Genomic DNA, 19,823 nt, shown 5'->3' with positions numbered 1-19,823 from the left:
TTTTCTCGAACATATAAGCACCAAAAATCATTGTTGAGGGTCATTGTTATTTCTTCTTTTTTTTTTACCTTAGTACCTTTATATTCTCACTAACAAAGATGTATTTTATACAGTTTTTGAAATTATTTTCAAACTTCCTACTAAGCTCTTAGTAGGCGTTGTTTAAGCTTAAAGTTGACATTTTCTTAAAGTTTATGAGCTGATATCACAGTGAAAACTTGTATTTTTGTATAGTATATGTGCAAGTTCTTACTTAAATGCTTAAGCTTATGTTATCTCATTTGATATAAATAATGATCACCTGGTCAAAAAAGAATTTCTTTTCTTCCACGCTCAAAAAACTAAATGTTTGCCGAAAAACACCGAAATTTCTGTGAGAAAATCGTTACAAAAATCCAGTGGTCTCTATTAATGAAGAAAAAAAAAAACAAGCCTCTATATTATGATCAAAAATTTAGGTACAAATAATTCATGATAGAACCAAAGCCCTGTTCCTTTCTTAGTCATTATCACAAGAAGACTTAGAATAATGGACGACAACCTAGTTGGTTTATCGTTTGGAAAACATAAAAGTTTGGTTCATGGTTAACCATTTAACCGAAGATTCAGTTAGCCGGATCTAGGGGGTCTAGAGGAAGTAAGCATCCTAGGCGGCACGCTCAGGGGTGGCAAAACAAGCTTAAATCGTAATTTTTCGTGGCAAAAATTTTAATGTTTACAGTATTGATTGTGCGGGAAGGAGCGGAAAAGTTAATATGTACCCTCCCCCTTCCCTCAGAAAAAACAACTCCGGCTCTGCAGTTAACTGTACCTTGTCTTAACTAAGGGGTAATAAAAATGAACCAAAAGAAAAGCTATCAACAGAATACGAAACTTACGAAACATACGAAACCCCTCCCCTCAGAAAAAAACAACTCCGGCTCTGCAGTTAACTGTACCTTGTCTTAACTAAGGGGTAATAAAAATGAACCAAAAGAAAAGGTATCAACAGAATACGAAACTTCCCGATCAACCCCTCATCAATTGTTCCTTCATGCATTTCAAAGAACGACGAGAGGCTCAGTATATTAAAACACTTTTTTATTTAAGAGGAGTTTTTCCTATCCAATAGGTGCATTATTCGTATACTTACTGGGTCGTCACAAGTTTCATCAAGAACTTCAAAAGTGGCTTTTTTAATTTGGTATGATCGATCATCCAGTCTATTTATTAAGTGACCAACAGCCCACGAGGGGAACGTTGACTTTCCCAATCCACCGTATTTTCTCCAAGCTCGTAAATAAGTTCGAAGAAGCTGTACAGCATAATTTCGAGCTTGCTCTGATCCAAAGGATATAACCCTGTTGAAAATAGTCCTGAAATTAGATAAACACTTAAGAATATTTTGCCTATTTACATTCTATTAAATACTAGGAGTAACTTATGAGATAAGCTAAAAAAATAAAACCGATGAGAGAAAAAGACAAGCAAAAGAGATTGCTGCATTGCACTGTGTCAAGTTTTAGCAACGATAATAGGTCAAATTGGCTATTGCAATGGTGTAAGAGATCCCTTATACCAGTTAAATAATCTGATAAGACACACTGTTTTTATAATTAAAATACAAATGAATAGAAAAAATTAACTTTAGCGGTAAATTTTTTAATGAAGATAACAAAAATACAGCTTTTACTGTCTTTATTATAAAATATAGTCGTGTTTTTTTTCTGTCTGCTTTTTCAATTGTTTCTATTGATACCAGTTATGAGATTTAAAAATGAATATTTCCAAGAGATAGTATATTTTTTTCTATTTAGGGGCATATAAAAGGGCCAGACACAGTATTTCCTCAAAAATTAGAGTGCCTAGAAGTGCAAAACTTTGAAGTATTCCAATTTTCAGTTTAGTGGTATTTTGTAGTAAATTTTATTCCACTAGCTGAATTCTAACATAATTCGAATTACAATAAAACTTTCTTTCCAAACAATATAATCGCCGTCGTGCCATATAATCCGTGCTCTCTTAATGGCTGGACGCAGCTCTAAGCTCGATATAAAACGTTGCTGGTAATTTTTTTTTTTTTTTTTTTTTTTTTAATTGACAGCATTTGATATTATGAGCCAATTGCTGTTGAAAATAAGAACAGAAAATTATAAAAACCAATAAAATCAGCGAAGTTTTGATTATAGCTTAGGCTTATGTCCCCAAAACATAAAGATATTAATCTCTGGAAGTTTCTGCAATTGTAGTCCTTTTAACGTTATTAAATAAAAAAAAACAATTTTTTTAAATGAAAGTAAGGAGCGTTTAAGTTAACATTAAAACTTAAAACCAATTACTATCAATTACCAATTATACGGACAGACCAATTACAATTGGCTCTACAATTGGTAAGCTTTTTGAAAAGCTGATCTTCCTAAACATAAACACAAAGTGCGCCAAAAGGAGAATCAGTTTGGATTTCACGAAGGTTTGGGTGTGCGAAACGGACACGCAACTTTTTTGGCTATTTTAGACCGCTATAGGATGATGAAGAAGAACTTGTATGAGTATGCAATCGACATTTCAAAGGCATACGATTCCGTTGTCCGTCCATATGCTATTTTTCTCCATTGAGAAGCGAAATAAACCTTTTTCTCTGCCGTCTCTTATGGAATTGGTATGGTAATGCCTCCATGCGGGTGCGGCTATGTAGCCAGCTCAGCAGATCCATTACTGTTCGGAAAGGTGTGAAACAAGGCTCTGCACGTAGTCCAGGTCTTTTCAATAATGCCATTAGAACCTTTACTAGAAATATTCCTCCTTTTCTAATTGAGCCCCATATTGTCAGCCACTTCGGTTATGCAGACAATATCCTTATATTGTCAGACAATCTCCTGGTTCTCCAGAACACATTTCCTCGTCTACGGTTCGTCTCAACAAACTTCCGTTACTATCAATGTTGGCCCAGAAACTATTTCTACATCGTCTTCTCTGAAATGAATAGGTCTCCCGTTTGGATCAAATGTTGAAACTACTAAAACATTTGTTATCTCGGCGTTGAAAAAAAGCTTAGAAAATCATTCGGACTGCTTGCTCGAGTTAAAGGTCAGTTTCACGAAATACCCCTGAGCAGACTTAACAACGCTATTTTTGCACGGCATGTTTTCTTCTTGGTCCCTCTGAGAAACTTTTTCACAATATCTGAGCGAAAAAAAAAACAACTAGATCTTTATTTTTCCATTTTGCAAATACCTTTTGCAATTACTGCTATGGACTACCAACCGGTATATTTTGAGTAGATATGGCGTTTTCGATTCAAAAATGGACCAGCCTGTGGATTGGTTCCATTAGGATCGAGAGAGTATTGTCGACTGTCCACTTAATTGTTTAGCTTAACTGTGTTACTTAAGTAGCTGATTTTTTTTCTTTTTGAGTTTTTTTCTAGTTTCCTGTTCCCATTTTTACTTTATTCTTCTGTATTTTTGTACTCCCCTTAGCGCATTTTATGTATGTAAAGATGGTTTGAGTAAACTATCATATGCATTTATCATTCAATTGGCTGCAAAATCATTGTTTTGTCTTCATGCATTTAAGGCTACATTGGAACACATTTACAACAAGATTTTACTAACACCAAATGTCAGCTAATGTTCATTTGAGCCAATCAGATTTTCACAATGTCATTCAGACTTTCCTGATTGGCTAAAATTTATGACTTAAAAATTTTAAGAATTTATGACTTTGAGCTTAAATCAGCAACAGCAAAATCTCGGTGTTATTAAAACATCTTTGTGAATGTGACGTTATACATATGCATTTAAGGTACAACTGGCTGCAAAGTCAATATAATGGTTTTAATTCTCATTATCGGATTCCTGGCCAAAGGGCTGCTCCTGAAACAATATTGACGATGACGCCGGAAAAGAGGTTTCTGCAACACTTCACACTACCTAGACAATTTATACCTTGTTTCTTATCGTTCTAGGTTGGAATTGTCATTTGACTTTATTTCTATCCGTTTCAAGATTTAATATGGCTCTTTACTTTTTTTGAAAAGTCTTTTCGCCAAACGTTTTATTTTCTTACTTAACGGAAAACGTATTTGCGTTCATCAAATATGATTTTATAACACATGATCATACAAACATTTTAGTCAACACATTCCTTCACGCCTGCTCTGGACAAAACCAGACGCAAAAACGAGATTTAGCAAACGAATAAAGACCCTTTCGTTCGAGTCTAACTTTTATCATATCTGATAAAACAGGCCAAGCTAAATTTTTCAGTTATAGTGTTGAGTTAAGAGAGGAGGGGTGGAATTTGAATATCAGTCAATTTGTATCAGGAAGGGTTAAATAGAATTAAAGCGGATGATTTCAAGGAGGTTGAGTTGAATAGTAGTGAAGAAAATAGAGTTGATTTTTCACGGAAGTTTAGCTAAATTGGAAGTCAAACTGAATTATCAAACTCAAGTGACCCAGTGCCTAAATGGAGATAAATTTAATGGGGTTTTAGCCGAACGAGGGTAGAGATTCAATGGCTTTTGAGTTGAACGAAGGTTCAGATAAATAGAGTTACTTTGAAGGTTTTGAGTTTAATGAGGTTGTGCTGCAAGAGAGTTGAACTAAACAGGAGTGGAATTGAATGGGGTTGAGTTAAAGAAAGTTTTGTAGCATAGAGTTGAATAAAATAGGGGTAGGATTGAAGAAGATTTGCAATAGATGCAATAAATCAAAAAATTTCTATCAGAAGTATTTCGGGAAAATACGACGTTTAGAAGGGGGGGATAGCTGCCCTCTGATCACTTTGAGTCTTAAAAGAGGCACTAGAACTCATGATTACCAATCCAATGACCCCTCTCCGAAGTTTATACGACTAACCCTTTTATTTAAACCTTATGTACCCCCTGAGTATAGCTTAAAACCCTCGCCCTGAAGGTTGGGGGGAGGGTCCTCCTCAAAGACATTATTCACGGACCTTTCAACTACGCTGAATAAAGTGGCTGTCTCATGATTTTAATTAGATGTGTTTGGGAAGATGATAGACGTGGGGAGCGGGGCTGGTTTCCCTCCCATCACTTTTGACTATCAAAGGGGCACTGGCACTTTCGGTTTCCAATCGAATGAACTCCTAAGGAAGCTTCAACGACAACTCCTTCTATGCCGAGTGCCCTGGCCCAAAAAGAATAAAAAATAATACATTGTACCCACCTCGCTCTTTATTTAGGCAGAGCTATTGCGCCACCTATGATACTGCCAAGGTAAGCGAAGCTGTCCATTTGGTAAATCTTTTCGTTACCCAACGTCAGCGGTGTCGTTTAGGGGAGGTCAACAATAATGTAGGAAAAAAGATTATTATATAGCCCTTGCCCCTTGACTCTCCAGATGTGGACACCTTTTACTCCCCCCCCCCCCAATAAAAAGGCTAGAGCTAAGTTCCTACGCATTTTCATCTAGGATGTTTGAATCATCTGCATAATGTAAGTCCAGAAAAGTTTTTCATCCCCATACAATTCAGTGATCTCCCATTGCCTTTCCCGTGGTCCTTAAGACAAATTGCATCAAAATGATCCTTATAAAGGGTAATAGAACACCACCCTGCTCAACTACTGATTTAATACGAAACCAGCTGCTAACCTCATTTCCTACCTTATTCGCAGCAGCGTTGTTCTCACGTACTTTAATGTGTTTGTCTGGTATACCATGAAAGGATAAGAGCTTCGCTACAGCTCTTCTATCAACAGAATCGATCGCTTGATCATAACTTGTAAAACTGAGGACTAAAAGTGTTTGATAACTTAGGCACTTCTCAATTATCAACCTAAAAGTGAAAATTTGGTCGAGATATCCTTTTCCCTTCCTAAAACCGGGCTGTTCTTCTACAGCCTCTCTCAGTCTAAAAAGTATCACATTACTAAGTAATTTGCTACCAAGAGACCAGGCTAATGTCTCAATAATTACCATATTCACTCCTATTACCTTTCTTATTCAGTGGTTTAATTAGGATTTTCCTAAACCGCTAGATACTTCCCCTTTTTCAAAAATCATATTCATCACCTTCAATGGCTTAATTCTAACCTCAAAATCCGTGATTTAAGTCTGCAGGAAGTGAGGCAAAATGTTCATTACTAACATTAGTGTTCGAATTATTTGTGAAAAGTTTCAAATAAAGCTATGTTTATAAAGGCTTGACTAGAAATCGAGGGAATTCTCCCATTAGAAAACTATTTTTATTCTGTATTAGTCCTGGGATTGTATATTTTTCACTACTTTTCAGAAGGAATCCAACTTGTTTCAAATACACTTTTATCTTATCTTATTAAGGTAGTAAATCCTGAAGATAATCGACTTAGTAGATCTTAGGAAAGAGATCGTTCCCACACCTGACGAAGACCTGACATAAGAAGCTGTTTTAATAGTTTGAAAAGACCTAAAGAAAATTCTTTCCATTAATTTGATGATTGTTTTTTAGTTCTGTTTCGGCCCCAGGATTTTTTGCTGTTCATCCCATTTCATGAGGGATATACCTTATCTTAGTTAATGTTCTGATATTATAACATCGGAACCTCACCTATCGTATCATTAAGGTCTTTAATGTGAGTCTTCATGAAGTAAAAATGTTCAGTCTAGTTGTTCTTAAGAAATGCCTCTTCCATATATCGTGGTAAAGGGGGTATTAACGCTGAGGTTCCGTTGTGAATTAGGTGAAGTTCTCGAGCATAAAACAAACTTCGATCTTAATATTCTGCTAATAGGGCTATAAGATTAATTTAGTCATCATATTGAAGGTTTGTATCCTTCTTTATTGGCTTCTTTATTTTAAGGTTAAACCTGATATGACATTTCTTTAGCATTTCAGACCCTTGAAAGCGTATATTATATTCGTTGCTCATATGAACGGAAATTGAGGGTTCTAGTGCCCTTTTTGGGTGCCCCGAAAGATTGAAGGGCAACTAGATCCCCTCCCATGCCCTTTTTCTGAAGATCGTCGGCCATTTTGTTCGGCGTCGTTGGGGGGGGGGCGAATAAATATGCCTTTGGAGATAATGTAACACAGTAAATTATTGGAATTCGTAGCTTCTCTTAGGTCTAGGGAGGGGACAATGACCTTTTGTGTACATACGTATACAGGTGTGAACAAAAGAAGCTTTATGAACAGGGAGTTATGTATAACTTTTTCCTATTATGAATACATATGCGTGTGTGTATGGGTATATGTATGTATATTTATATTTATGATTTAAGAGTCGACTGCTCTGTAGGGGCCTCCCCTAGACCACTCAGCGTGTCCCCAGGTGGCGATAGGGGAACGCCCCATAGAAAAATAGGGTACCTCCATAGGAGGGACAGACCAGGGGGGCCATGTACCTTGGGGTCCATAATAGAGACTGGGGCACCCTTGCCCGGGGCCATAAATGTGGGTGGAGGAGGAAGAAGGCCCCTTAAATGTACACTCAACGGGGCCCACCGGCGTGTGCACACGTCCCGTGATTTACAAAGCTTATCCCAGTAATGAGTTAAATTACATGGTGACACAGAACACCATCGTGGGAAGATCCTCTATAGGAGGACAACTGAAACATGGCGTAAGATCCAGCTCTTAGGACAACGGCCTCTGCTAAGGGCTGCCTCGACCCTTTTGGGGTAACTGCAAGACTGGGGACCTTGCTGTCAACTCCATTCCCACTTGAGGAGTGTCACCCATCAATGAAATTATAGCCTAGTAAATGACACAGCATTCGCACGGGATTCTCATTAATTGGATAATTGTTCTGGACTTAGACTGTTTTGACAGCGTTTTCAGGCTGAAAAACCTCTTCCTAGCTTTATTATTTACTATGGGTCGTCTCCCCATAGTGGCATAATATTTATAGGCTTAAATATATAACGAGTCGGAGGCAATAGGCTTGAGACTGTCTGTGCAAGATGTCGACTCTTGTTGGTAGAAGAGCATCGTCAAGTGCTGAAAACCATGTTGTGACCAAGATGGGCCAAGGATTGCACAAAGCCTCCAGAGGTCCCAAGGACCTCTTGCTATCCGGTTCTATTGGTCCACGTTCTGCACTGGTGTCCGGGATCATTGTTTTTCCTAAAATCACTTCAACGATTTAAAGAACATGACAATTGGAACTTGGAATATTACGACGTTAAAAAATAACTATCGTATCGATATTTTGACTGACGAATTCAGACGATTCGAACTGGACTTATTAGGAGTTTCAGAAACTCATATCCCAGGGGTAGGAAACATGAAATTAGGTGAGACATAATTTGTTTATTCAGGCAGGAAGGATGGAGCACATAGACAGGGAGTAAGGCTCATGATGAACAAGGAACCTACTTAGTCTTGCTTAGGCTGGGAAGGTATTAATAATAGAATACTAATCGCTCATTTTATGACTAAAAAGTTCAGGGTATCAGTTATAGTAGTATATGCCCCTGTTGAACCGACTGACAGAGATGCTAGTGACTCTTGTTTACTTACCGTTACGTGATGAATTGAATTCATAGTTACAGGAACAAATAGACAAGGCCCTGAGTAGAAAAATTGAGTTTTTACTGGAATATTTCAACGCCCAAGACGGTAGAAATAGAGATAGATGGTGTCTTGGCCTAGGTAAATTTGGTGAAGGAAACGAAAACAGTAATGGCTACAGACTTTTGCAATTTTGTAGGTACAACAATCTAGCTATAGCCAATACGGTGTTTAGTCATAAAATGGCCCATAAGTTAACATGGTATTTGCGTGATGGTAAGACAGCAAAACTTATTGATTATGTTATTGTAAACCGAAGACTGGCTAGATCAATACAAGATACTAGGGTATATATGAGTGCTGTTATTGATGTTAAAAGTAAAAATCACCACCTTGTAGTTTCTATAGTCAATTTAAAGCTGATATTTTGGAAGGGTAACTACCTCCCAGGAAGTTATGATGTTGGTGGACTCCAAGATGAGAATTGAGAGGAACTTTTCAGGAACAGTTTAATACAAAACTAGAGTTTAAAATTTGACAATGCGGAAAATGAATGGAATAATTTTAGAAAAACAATAATTGAAGTTGCTGATGCTGTCTTAGTTAGGACAGCAGCTAGGAATATTAGTGAAAAAGCTTTATGTTTAATAGAGAAGAGAATGGGCTTGAATAAGACCTCTGTGAGTGATGGATCACATGAAAACAAAAGGAGTGTAAAAAAAGTGGAGAAATCATTAAAATACGAACTAAAGAGACGTGAAGTGGAGGCTATCGATAAAATTGCCGCGGATCTACAAGATGCAGCTAGAGGGCATAATAGTAAAATATTATACTGGCATTTAATAATTGAGAGGGAGTAGTCAATCCGGAAATGTCCTAGTTAAAGATAGGGACTCTTTCCTAATCACAATTAGTGATAAGGAAAGAGTTAAAGAGAGATGGGCGGAACATTTTGAGAATGTACTTAGCTGAGATAGAGTTGCAGGAAAAGATATAGAGGAAAATAAAAAAGTTTGTGATTCCTTGGATGTGAAGGAAGATTTGTTTTGTGAGGAAGAATTAGCGACAGTACTAAAAGGATTAAAAATAATAAGGCTTCAGGTGCTGATAATGCGGTAAATGAGTTTCTTAAATATGGTGCCTCTGAGGTTCGGAATAAGTTATTGAAGATTATGAATATGATTTTTGAAAAAGGGGAAGTACTTAGCGATTTTAGGAAAACCTTAATTAAATCACTGTACAAGAAAGGTGATAACAGTGAGTGTGGTAATTATCGAGGCATTAGTCTGGTCTCTTTAGGTAGCAAATTACTTAGTAACATGATACTTTTTAGACTGAGAGATGCTGTAGACTAATGAATAAAGCTAAGAGAAGAGCAGTGCGGTTTAAAAAAGGTAGAGGATGTGTCGACCGAATTTCCACACTTAGGTTATTAATTCAGAAGTGCCTGAGTTGTCAAACACCTTTGGTCCTTAGTTTTATAGATTATGAGCAAGCTTCCGATTCTATTGATAGAAGAGCTTTAGCGAAGGACTTATCCCTGTATGGTATACCATACAAATACATTAAGTAATTAGTGCTATGTACAAGAATAACACTGCAGCGGATAAGGTAAAAAATGGGGTTAGCAGCTGGTTTTGTATTAAATCAGGAGTTAAACAGAGTGCAACTCTATCCTCGTTTATATGGATCATTTTGATGGACTTTGTCCTAAGGCAATGCAAAGGCAATGGGAGACCACAGAATCAAATGGGGAGGAAAAACGCTCCTGGACTTAGATTATGCTGATAATTTAAGCATCCTCGATGAAAATGTGAGCAAAATGAATGAACTTTTAGAGGTTTTCCGAGTTTTAGGGCGCAAGAATAGGTTTCATAATTAATGTTAAGAAGACTAAATCACTAAGGCTAGGAATAAGTGAAAATGAAAAGGCTACGTTGGATAACGAAAAGATTGATCAGGTGGGCAGCTTCACTTACCGTGATAGCAGTATTAGTAAAGACGGTGGGAACAGTGAAGATGTTAAAAGTAGAATAGCCAAGGCTCAGGGTATTTTTGCACAGTTAAAAAAAGTTTGAAAGTATATGAAGATAAGTCTGCAAACCGAGATTAGAATATTAGAAGCTACAGTGATGACAGTGGTCAAACATTGTCAAATAGTGGTAAAATGGGCGATCCGAAAAGCGGATGAAGTTTTGCTAGATGTTTTCCAGAGAAATTGCCTACGGACCGTTCTGGGTACCTGGCTGACTGACCGTATTTCAAACAGTAGACTGTACGAAAACTGTGGTTCAAACCCGCTTTCTAGGGCTATAATGAGAAAAAGATTGAGGTGGCTAGGGCTTGTTCTGCGGATGAAGGATGACAGATTGCCGAAGATTGTACTTTTCTGCCGACCGTCTAGGGCTAAACAGAAAGCAGGTCGTCCTCGTTTGGAGTGGGAGGATAATAAAGAAAGATTTAAAGGAATTGGAAACTTCCTGGGATTGTGTAAAGAGGGAGGCTTGAATAGATTGGGATGGAAGAGGAGCGTGCGTAGCTGTGTTGGCCTCAGGTGGATAGGTGCTGCGGGGTGAGTTGCTAATAGTAGTAGTAGTACTAAATGGAGTCAAGTTAAGTGGGATGGACTTGAGTGGAGCTTAGCTGAACGGAACTGAGTTGCAATGGAGTCGGATATAAAAATACTTTAAAAAATACATCCCCTTGTATCCCTGGCCATGGAACCTTTCGAGGGGGAATAAGTGTATTGTAATTCCATTTTGAATTGTATTTTGTATTGTATTGCATTGAATAATGAACTTTACGGAATTTGGGAGTTACATTACCCGTATAAAAGTTTTTAAGAAAAGCCATACCTTGGGAAGCCATCCAATGTAAAATTTAACGTTGAAAGAACGAGCTTTGTATAACATTCATGCGATAAAGTAGTGACGAGCCGTAGCAAGCTAGAATAAGAAGAATAAACATAACAATAGCATACTGTTATACTCACTAAAATGCTTGTTAAAACTGCACTAAATAATATGCTACGAAAAAAGCAGGATTTATTAGCTCCAGTTAGAGGTAGTATTGTCTTTTTTTGTGCATGTTCTTTTTTTTAACCAGCGTGGGGATTCTTTTATCTTAAACTGAGCAAAAACAGGTTAGATCTTTATTTTTTTGCGCTTTGTTCACGTATCAATGTGGATCCGAAAGGGTTAAATTTCCAGTAGGTTCAATTTCATTCATTCTTTCTTTTTTCATAATCAAAATTTCGAGATCAGATGTGAAACTTATTTAATCGTCGACTTAATTAGATGAAAAAATGATAACAGGATATGCCTGTATTATACTTAATTTTTAAGTTGCATTTTTAAATGCAGTTTTGTTTTCGTATCTTCACTAGTTCTTTAAATATACTACCGACAGAGGACCTTGTTGATTTTCTAGCAAATACTAATCTTAGACTCAATAAACATATTCAAAAGAACTATTTTACAAATTCCAAGAAGCTAAAGAATAAAGTGCTTTCCTTGGCAACCAGATTACTTTTCCTACGCAAAGTAAAAGGAGAGGAAAGACAGGGGTGGGGTGCGGGCCTAACATAATTTAAATAAATGACCCATGTGACTTATCAACGATCTAGGGAGATGATTAACTGCCTTTCAAGAAAAAAAAAAGCTAAAATTCACGCGAAAAACGTAAAAATAGTTTTTGGATCAAATGAACTTATTTTTTAGGACAATATTTAGGGTATTTATTTTAGGGCAAAAGCAATCTCTTTGTGCCCAGTTCTTTGCATTCACTATAATATTATTCTTTTCTTGTACAGTGTCATAACAATCGAGCAGCTACTATCTTTCAAGCCTTTATTTTGTCAGAGAGGAAGTTGGGGAAAATTTTGGGGGAAGGGGAAATCACGAAATTTCCTGGAGCCCATGACCACTCAGGAGCTCCACAATTCACAATGACAATTTACGCAGAAACCACTGGAGTATCGACCCCTCACCCTGTCAGATGTGGCTTTCATTGCTTGAATTTATGATTAATAAGCCGACAAAAACTTTATTTCTCTGTTTCTCAAAAATTTACTTCTTTTTTTAGAGCCTACATGGCGTGACAGAGGTTTTATCGAGGAGGTTTACAGAAAGCTACGACACACGTTTTTACAAGGAGGTAGAGGCTGCGAGATTTTACAAAGGTCGCGCCCGACAGATGTATTTACATTTTCACGATTAGGAATTAATAGATCAGCCACAAATGGTTAACTACCCAAATGTATCGAATATTGGTAGCTGAGAAACCGCTAGGTATATCTTCTTGAAATTGTGATAATACAGTCAAAAAAATTCCTTGTACTAAAAAGACAGAAAACTGTCGGTCAACGAAAGAAACTACTCAGTTATTAAGAGGAGGCCAGACTGAGCCCGTCTCCGGGCTCAGTCTGGAGAGAAAAACTCTCCTGGAGACGGTCTTGCTTTTAATTTTAAACTTCGCTTAAACTTTCTTTTTGTATTTACTATCAAAATAGAAAAAACACAAATCTTGAATCATGCCACTCTTAATTTAGAAGTAACTTCAGATTCATCTCTAATACCCAATTTGTTGAAATGAATTTTTGATAACTTAATCTACAAAACAATCTATATCATCTAATCTTCTGCACACATAACCAAATGTCTTAAAGTTCTTTAAAAATACGTTTCATTCAAATTCAAAGGCCCTTGTGTTTGAGCAGTCTTTCTTAAAAAATTGTGACAAAAAGTGAACCTTTAGCGTAAAGAGTTAAGGGTTGAGGAAGGGTCAGCCCCCCCCCATCCAAGGAATAATTTATTTTCATATTTAAGTTTTTTTTATATTCATGGCACCAGGTGCTTTAAGATATCTAATATACCGCTATTCAAATACCTCGTTTTGAGACCTCTAGATTTTAAATGTTTGTTGAACCTTCTTTTGAAGGAGTCAATAGAGGGATTGCAGGAAAAACATCCCCAGGAAGATCGTTCCAGATAGAAGTGCAACGTCGGATGAAGCTCTTCCTCGAATATTCGATTCCTGGCGTGTCCTCCTTTAGATAATTGAACCGAGCTGTGTGTTTTCGCGTCTGCCTTGTCAGTTGGACAAAGGGGGGGGGACAGTACGAGAGAGCTCGCTTGAGAGTGGCGAATTCATGTACTTGTAGAAAACAGCCATCGATGCTACATCAAACTTTTCATTTAGAGGTTGAAGCGAGTCATGTGTAGAGGCACAGCCCGCCTTGTTTACCCTATTCTGGATTTTGGAGTGGCACTAACAGCATTTTCAGGACACCAGCATATAGTGGGCATCCATATTCCGCTGTGGGCCTGATATAAGACTTGTAAAGTGGGATAATTAAACTGGATGGAAGAAGGTTTTTACAAAAAAGAACAACTCCAAACTTTCTTGCGCAGGAGGCCCTCGCCCGATCAAGGTGGTTATTCCAAGGGAGATTGGTGGAGAAATGAATCCCAAGTAGACGAAGCTCGTCGACTCTCTTTACAGTTTCACGTGGCACCTTTGATTGGGTAATAAGAAGCACCTTTGTTTTCGATGCATTAAAGTTGATCATCCACGTATCAGACCACTTTTCGATTTTATAAAGATCCATCTCTAGGGAAAGGGATGCTTGTGTTGGGTCTTCGTGTTTTGGGATGGTTGAGTGGGTCGTGTTATCGTCGGCAAAGTCATGCAGAGGGCTTGCAAGGTTGTCTCCCATATGATTTATGTAGATAAGGAAGAGTATAGGTCCCAAGACACTGCCCTGGAGAACCAATGCTATCACTGAGTATTCTCGTGAAATAAATCCGTCGAGGAAGACGCGCAGTGAGCGATCTGAAATAAAGCTCTCAATCACTCATAACAGACATTCACGAACATCATACGCATGGAATTTCTTTAGCAGACCATGGTGCCATACTCTGTCAAAAGCATTGACAATTTTGAATGATAATAGCCTAATGTCGTACACTCTGGCCAGAAGTTCGATCCGATCCTGATGCTGGACAAGTCTAATGTTGAGCTTTTCCGGCAGAATCCATAGTGGCAATCGCCTAGAAGGTCATTTGATTCGAGGAACTGTTGAAATGTTTTATAGGAGACGCTCTCATAGACTTCGCCAACGCAGGAGAGGAGGCTAATAGGCTTATAGGAGCCCATACTTATTGGACCGCCATCTGGCTTTAGGGGGGGGGTACAACATTGGCGGATTTCCATGTTCGTGGGAAGGTTTAGGAGCGAAAGGACATCAGGAAAAACAATAACAATGTTCCAGCTAGTTCTACACTACAGGATTTGAGGACAACATTTGGTGTGTTGCCAGGACCTGTGGCTTTGAACACATCAAGATACCACAAAATTCGAAGGATCTTAGTAGCAGAAAAATTTACACGATCCAGGACAGTACAGATTTAGTCTGAGAAACTTGATACTTCTCTACCGTCTTCATCAAGATTCGATAATTCGGAAAAAGCCTCAGCTAGAGCTTCGGCCTTTTCGTGTGGATCTTGCACCAGAGTCCCGTTAATCTGTAGAGAAGGAATTGAAATCCCCTTGAATGACGGTAGAGCTTCCTTGACAGTTCTCCACCAACTTTTAGCCGAAGCATGCTGAACCTTGGTGGCAAATCTATCCTTATACAGAACCCGGGACTACCGAAACGCATGAACTGCATCCTTGCGCGTATTGATGAATGTAATCCTGTCCTCTTCGCTCTTTGAAAGTAACCATCACTTGTGTGCCTTTTGTTTTGTTCGGATAGCCTTCTTACACTGGACGTTGAACCAAGGTTTATCCTTACTAGACACCTGGATCGACTTTGAAGGGATATATTTTTCAACAGATTCGACTATGTCCTGCTGGTACTTCTCTGCAGCTTTCTCTGGGCCTTCGAGGAGAGAGGTTCTCCACTGCTGAGAATAGTTTCTCTAACCGTACCAGTCACCTCTTTTGTAGAGCCAAATTATCCACTTACACTTTCTTGGAGGCGGATTACGAGAGAGAGAAAGAGAGATCGGTATATTTAAAAAATATCAGAGCAGATCTAGATTCATTCTTTTTACAAAATTATACATTTAAACAAAAATCACACACTACGACTCAGTATTGAAAATTGATGCGAAGAAAGGCACAAATGAGTTCGTAATTTAGGGAATAGGAGTTTATTTTGTAACCGAGTTCGACTATTGAAAGGGGCTGGTTCGGGTAGTAGTGATCGGTGGCTCGCACTGGCTAGGACGGATTTTCCAAATTGCTGAATCAGGTGTTCAAGCCGGACTTTAAGTGGGGATAAATTGAGTTTCACAACGGCTTGATCATAGGGTATGTCGCGGTTTCGGCGTATATCCTTGTTGTTCTTTTTTGGATGGACTCTATGTCGCGTAAGAGGTAAACCGTGCGGAGAGCAGATGGACCCACACCGGGCACGCGTACTCGAGCAACGGGCAAACATAACACATGTAGGCATGGAGAAGACTTTCAGTATCACACCCAAAACACCTCATTTTGGTAAGTGTCTGAAGGCTTGCATCAACCTTGTGGACGGTTAAATTAATATGGGCACTGAAACTACAGTCACTAGTGAAAGTTACTCGTAAGATTTTCATTTCGTTCACAATCGCATAATCGGCATATCTATATTCCGCTTTAGAGGGTTGAAACGAATTATCTTCGACTTCGCTACGTTGATGGTAAGATCATGACCTAGCATTCGGTCTTTAGCTGATCAAATAACAGGCCTGAAAACTACTTTGTTATGATAGTGTTTTCAACCATGTAAGCGAGCCCAATGGACAGATCATCTACAAACTTGTAACGGTCGTCGTGATAACTAAGCAGGAAATTATTTACAGCCAGAAAAATTATTCCAGCTAATTTCGTGCCTTGTGGGGCCCCGCAAGAAGTATCTGACCATGATGAATCCGAATCGTTTTTGTGGAGTGCAAAGACTTCTTGTTTTCGGCCAGTTAAAAAGTCAAGTACGAAGGCCAAGGGTGCGTCGTTTGGCACCCATTTTCTGGAGATTGATGCCTGCAGTCAAGTGCCAGATAAGATCAAAGGCCTTTCAGAAATCCACTGCGCAAATGTCGACGAAACAGCTACCTTTTTCACGACGTTGGAGGACACATTTAAACATCCGTACTAGGTAGATTGTAGTGCTACCATACTGTACTGTAATTTATCAATACGCCCATGAGTTTGTTTCTGAAGAAACTTGAGTATGAAGTCCCCCATTACTTTCGCCAAACAAGGTGTAAGTGAAATCGGGTGGAGATCGTCGCATGCACTAGGGGGGCACTTTTTAGGGATAATTCTAATGTAGGCCCGTTTCCACTGTGACGGGAAATAGCTGGAAGCAAAACACTCGTTTATGATGATGGACAGTGATAATGCTACTGCATATTGTGGTAGTGGTAATGCATATTGTGCAAAAGCGTCAACCTTAAGGGAGTCAGGGTGATCTGTAATGAAGATGTCAAGACGAGATGAGGTCAACATAGCCGAGGGCCGTGATACTTGTCAAAATCGACAAGTTGTTCCAGCCCGTATGAGAGAAATAGCTCTTACAGATGCACCCCTCCTTGTCAGTATTTTTGCTGCGAAGCCAGGCGCTAAGGTGGACGTTGAAGTCTCCATAGAAGATAATGGCAGACTTAGGTTACTTGCCCCAAATGTTTTCGAGGGAGGCTTCAAGGTAGTTGGTAATCCGAAAGGTTGGGGGGTTATACACGGTACCAACAATCACGGACTTATTTGGGAGGGTAACCCTAACCAACAGAGATTCTTCACCTGCTAAATCTGGTATCTTTAGGTATGAACATAGTATACGGCTTTGTAGATAAACAGCAACACCTACCACTCCGTATTTAAGGCTGTCAATACGTTCACGTTCTCGCCTGAGGAGCACATATCCCTCTATGGTAACCTCACTGCTCTATATGTCATGATTGAGATTGGTCTCAGTGATGCACATGATAGACAATTTGACCGAGTTCTTTAAATGTAGGAACTGGTCAAACTTAGGCCTGAGACCAGGTAAATTGCAATTGGTCACCGTAAACAGGTCCGTTTGGATGGTCGTTGGACGTGCTAGAGGTCGTCTAGAAAAGGTTTATTTTGTCCGAGGCCTTTCATTATTGTCAATCACAACCAGGTGAAGGAAGCTTTTCCGGATGGTTAGCCCGGAAAGAGATATGCATCCATTTCCATGCATCATTAGACAGGGAAGTGCCAGAATGCACCTCATTACAGCAGCTTCAACATGGAAGTGGTGCCACATAACGGGTTAGGATTCGGTACAGGCTCCCACCAAGTAATTACACAATAACAAAAACTACGTATGAACAATGGGTAAATTTTGTAACTTACGCCCCTTTCCAAGAGGACCTTTTCATTTCCAAAGACAAATTTATTGGACCTTTCAACTATGCTGTATAAAATGGCTATCGCAATGTCTTTGGGGGGGGAAAGAGTCGTGAACGGGGGAATAGTTACCCCCAATCATTTTAGTCACTTGAAAAAGGCCCTAGAAAGTTTGATTTCCGTTCAAATGAGACCTCTCCAAATCTTCTACGACCATTGGTTCGATAAGATCAGCCCAGGGGAAAAATCAGCTCTTCTGTGATCTTTCTTCTGGCGAAAAATAAAAATTCTACATTTTTACAGATAAAAACTTGAAACCTCTGCACTAGGGTTCTCTAACAAGCTAAATCTGACGATGTCATTCCAATTAACATACCTTGACTTTTTGGGATTGTTTCTTCTATTTTTTTTTTTTTTTCAAAAAGCAGACAAATTTTCTCTTAGGCTTATAGATCTTGATGGGTAACATTAAACTTAATGATTTTTATACACGAAAAACCAATTTGAATGCACTTATTTACTGAATTACACAGTTGACTATTATACAGTTTCTATTTTATGTAAATACTTTTATTTTAGCCATAGTTTCCGTTTTACAGTTTGAATTGTTTAAATTTGTGCAAACAGTATTTATTTTATGAAAATTGTGACTAAAAAGCCGAGTAGGTAAATAAGCACAAAAACCAAGAACATTAAAAAATTAAAAATTTATATAAATAGTCAGGAAGCATTTGTTGGGACAAATTACAGTTTAACAACCTTCTCTTATGGATTGATTTATTAAGATTGGGTTATCAAAAATAATCCATAAGTAACACTAATAATGACTCGGCAATATGGATGGTACCACAGTAACCAATTTGTCAATAACAGGGGTTTTCAAACTTTTTATATTTACTTTAAACTTTTATGACAAAAACATATGTGCCATCACAAAAGTATTTAGCCGTTGAAAAATCAATGCATCCTAAATGAAGAGTTTATAATCAGAGAATAAAACTGCTTAAAATTATATTATTAATTATATTTGTAAGTAATAAAGTTTGAAAGAAACTAGTTAAAAAGAGCGCAATTTTGCATTGCCCTAATTTTTTTCCTGTACAAGTTCTACGAATAAAACACTAAAACAAACAACAAATGGTGCACGTACTATAGTATGAAAATCCATATTTTTACGGGCGCCAACTCACGAATACGTAGGGAGGTGGGCTAAATTTATTTTTAAAATCTGTGGGTGGCATTTTGCTATTTTGATGATTTTTTCAATGAAAATACCAAAACAAACCCTCCCCCCTACCAACCCGAATCGCTGCCCTTTCTGATTTATAATGTAGACGCACATAAGTTATGAAGAAAATACAGTAAAGAAAAAAAAAATACATTTACTAACTAGAAAACGGAATATTATAAAGACAAATGATAAAAACTTACTCTTGCAAAATACCAGAGAGTTCTAGGAGTTTTAGACCTCTAATGCTACTCGAAAATCGGCCAATTAATAAAAAGCAGTCACGACACGCTGAAGAGACCATTTTTGCTGGGCTGAACATACAGTCATGAGCTGAGATAGAGGTGAGTAGCACTCTTAATTGATCCCTTATATCTTCAATCAGCTCAACAGCGAAATGATCGGTTTCTCCCTTTAAAAAATTAGACGTACACAAATTACAGGAGTCTTGCAAGGAAATATTAAACAAGGACGTAGCAATTGCAAAATAAACAAAAGGTGAAAAATAGAAAGACTAAAATAGTCACACTTTTAAATGTTGAAAAAATAGATCACGATATTTAATGACAGTTTCGTAGCTAGTCAAGTTAGAATTTGGATTAACAATCTTAAATGAATTGCAAATGTTCGCATCATACAACTTTGCTTATGCTTTCTGAAAAAAAAAGAAAAAATTGTTATATTCCTTTCTGTCTGTCACTAATATTCTTTACTTCGCTAAATATGGTAGAATATACGCCTGTGAAGACAACTAGATCATAATTCAAGCTCCAATAAAAAAAAAGCATGCTCTGTCACATAC

The 19,823-nt window shown here is 38.0% G+C and overlaps 1 protein-coding gene across 5 annotated transcripts in view; it reads right to left on the bottom strand.

Moving 5' to 3' along the window:
• The window catches only part of LOC136032922 (rapamycin-insensitive companion of mTOR-like), a 167,492-nt gene that overhangs the window by 99,151 nt on the left and 48,518 nt on the right, over window positions 1–19,823 (bottom strand). For 4 of the 5 annotated variants that reach the window (XM_065713389.1, XM_065713386.1, XM_065713387.1 and 1 more), the window contains exons 11-13: window positions 19,225–19,433; window positions 11,292–11,381; window positions 1,133–1,355 (exon numbers count right to left, since the gene is read on the bottom strand). In XM_065713389.1, the coding sequence (XP_065569461.1) occupies window positions 1,133–1,355; window positions 11,292–11,381; window positions 19,225–19,433 (522 nt within the window). The remainder of the gene's footprint in view (window positions 1–1,132; window positions 1,356–11,291; window positions 11,382–19,224; window positions 19,434–19,823) is intronic. The other variant, XM_065713388.1, reaches the window with a different exon arrangement.

Source organism: Artemia franciscana, chromosome 11, assembly GCF_032884065.1.
Source record: "Artemia franciscana chromosome 11, ASM3288406v1, whole genome shotgun sequence".
NCBI classification, from domain to species: Eukaryota; Metazoa; Arthropoda; class Branchiopoda; order Anostraca; family Artemiidae; genus Artemia; species Artemia franciscana.
The sequence above is the reverse complement of the archived record's forward strand: the minus strand, read 5'-3'. Positions and strand labels throughout refer to the sequence as shown.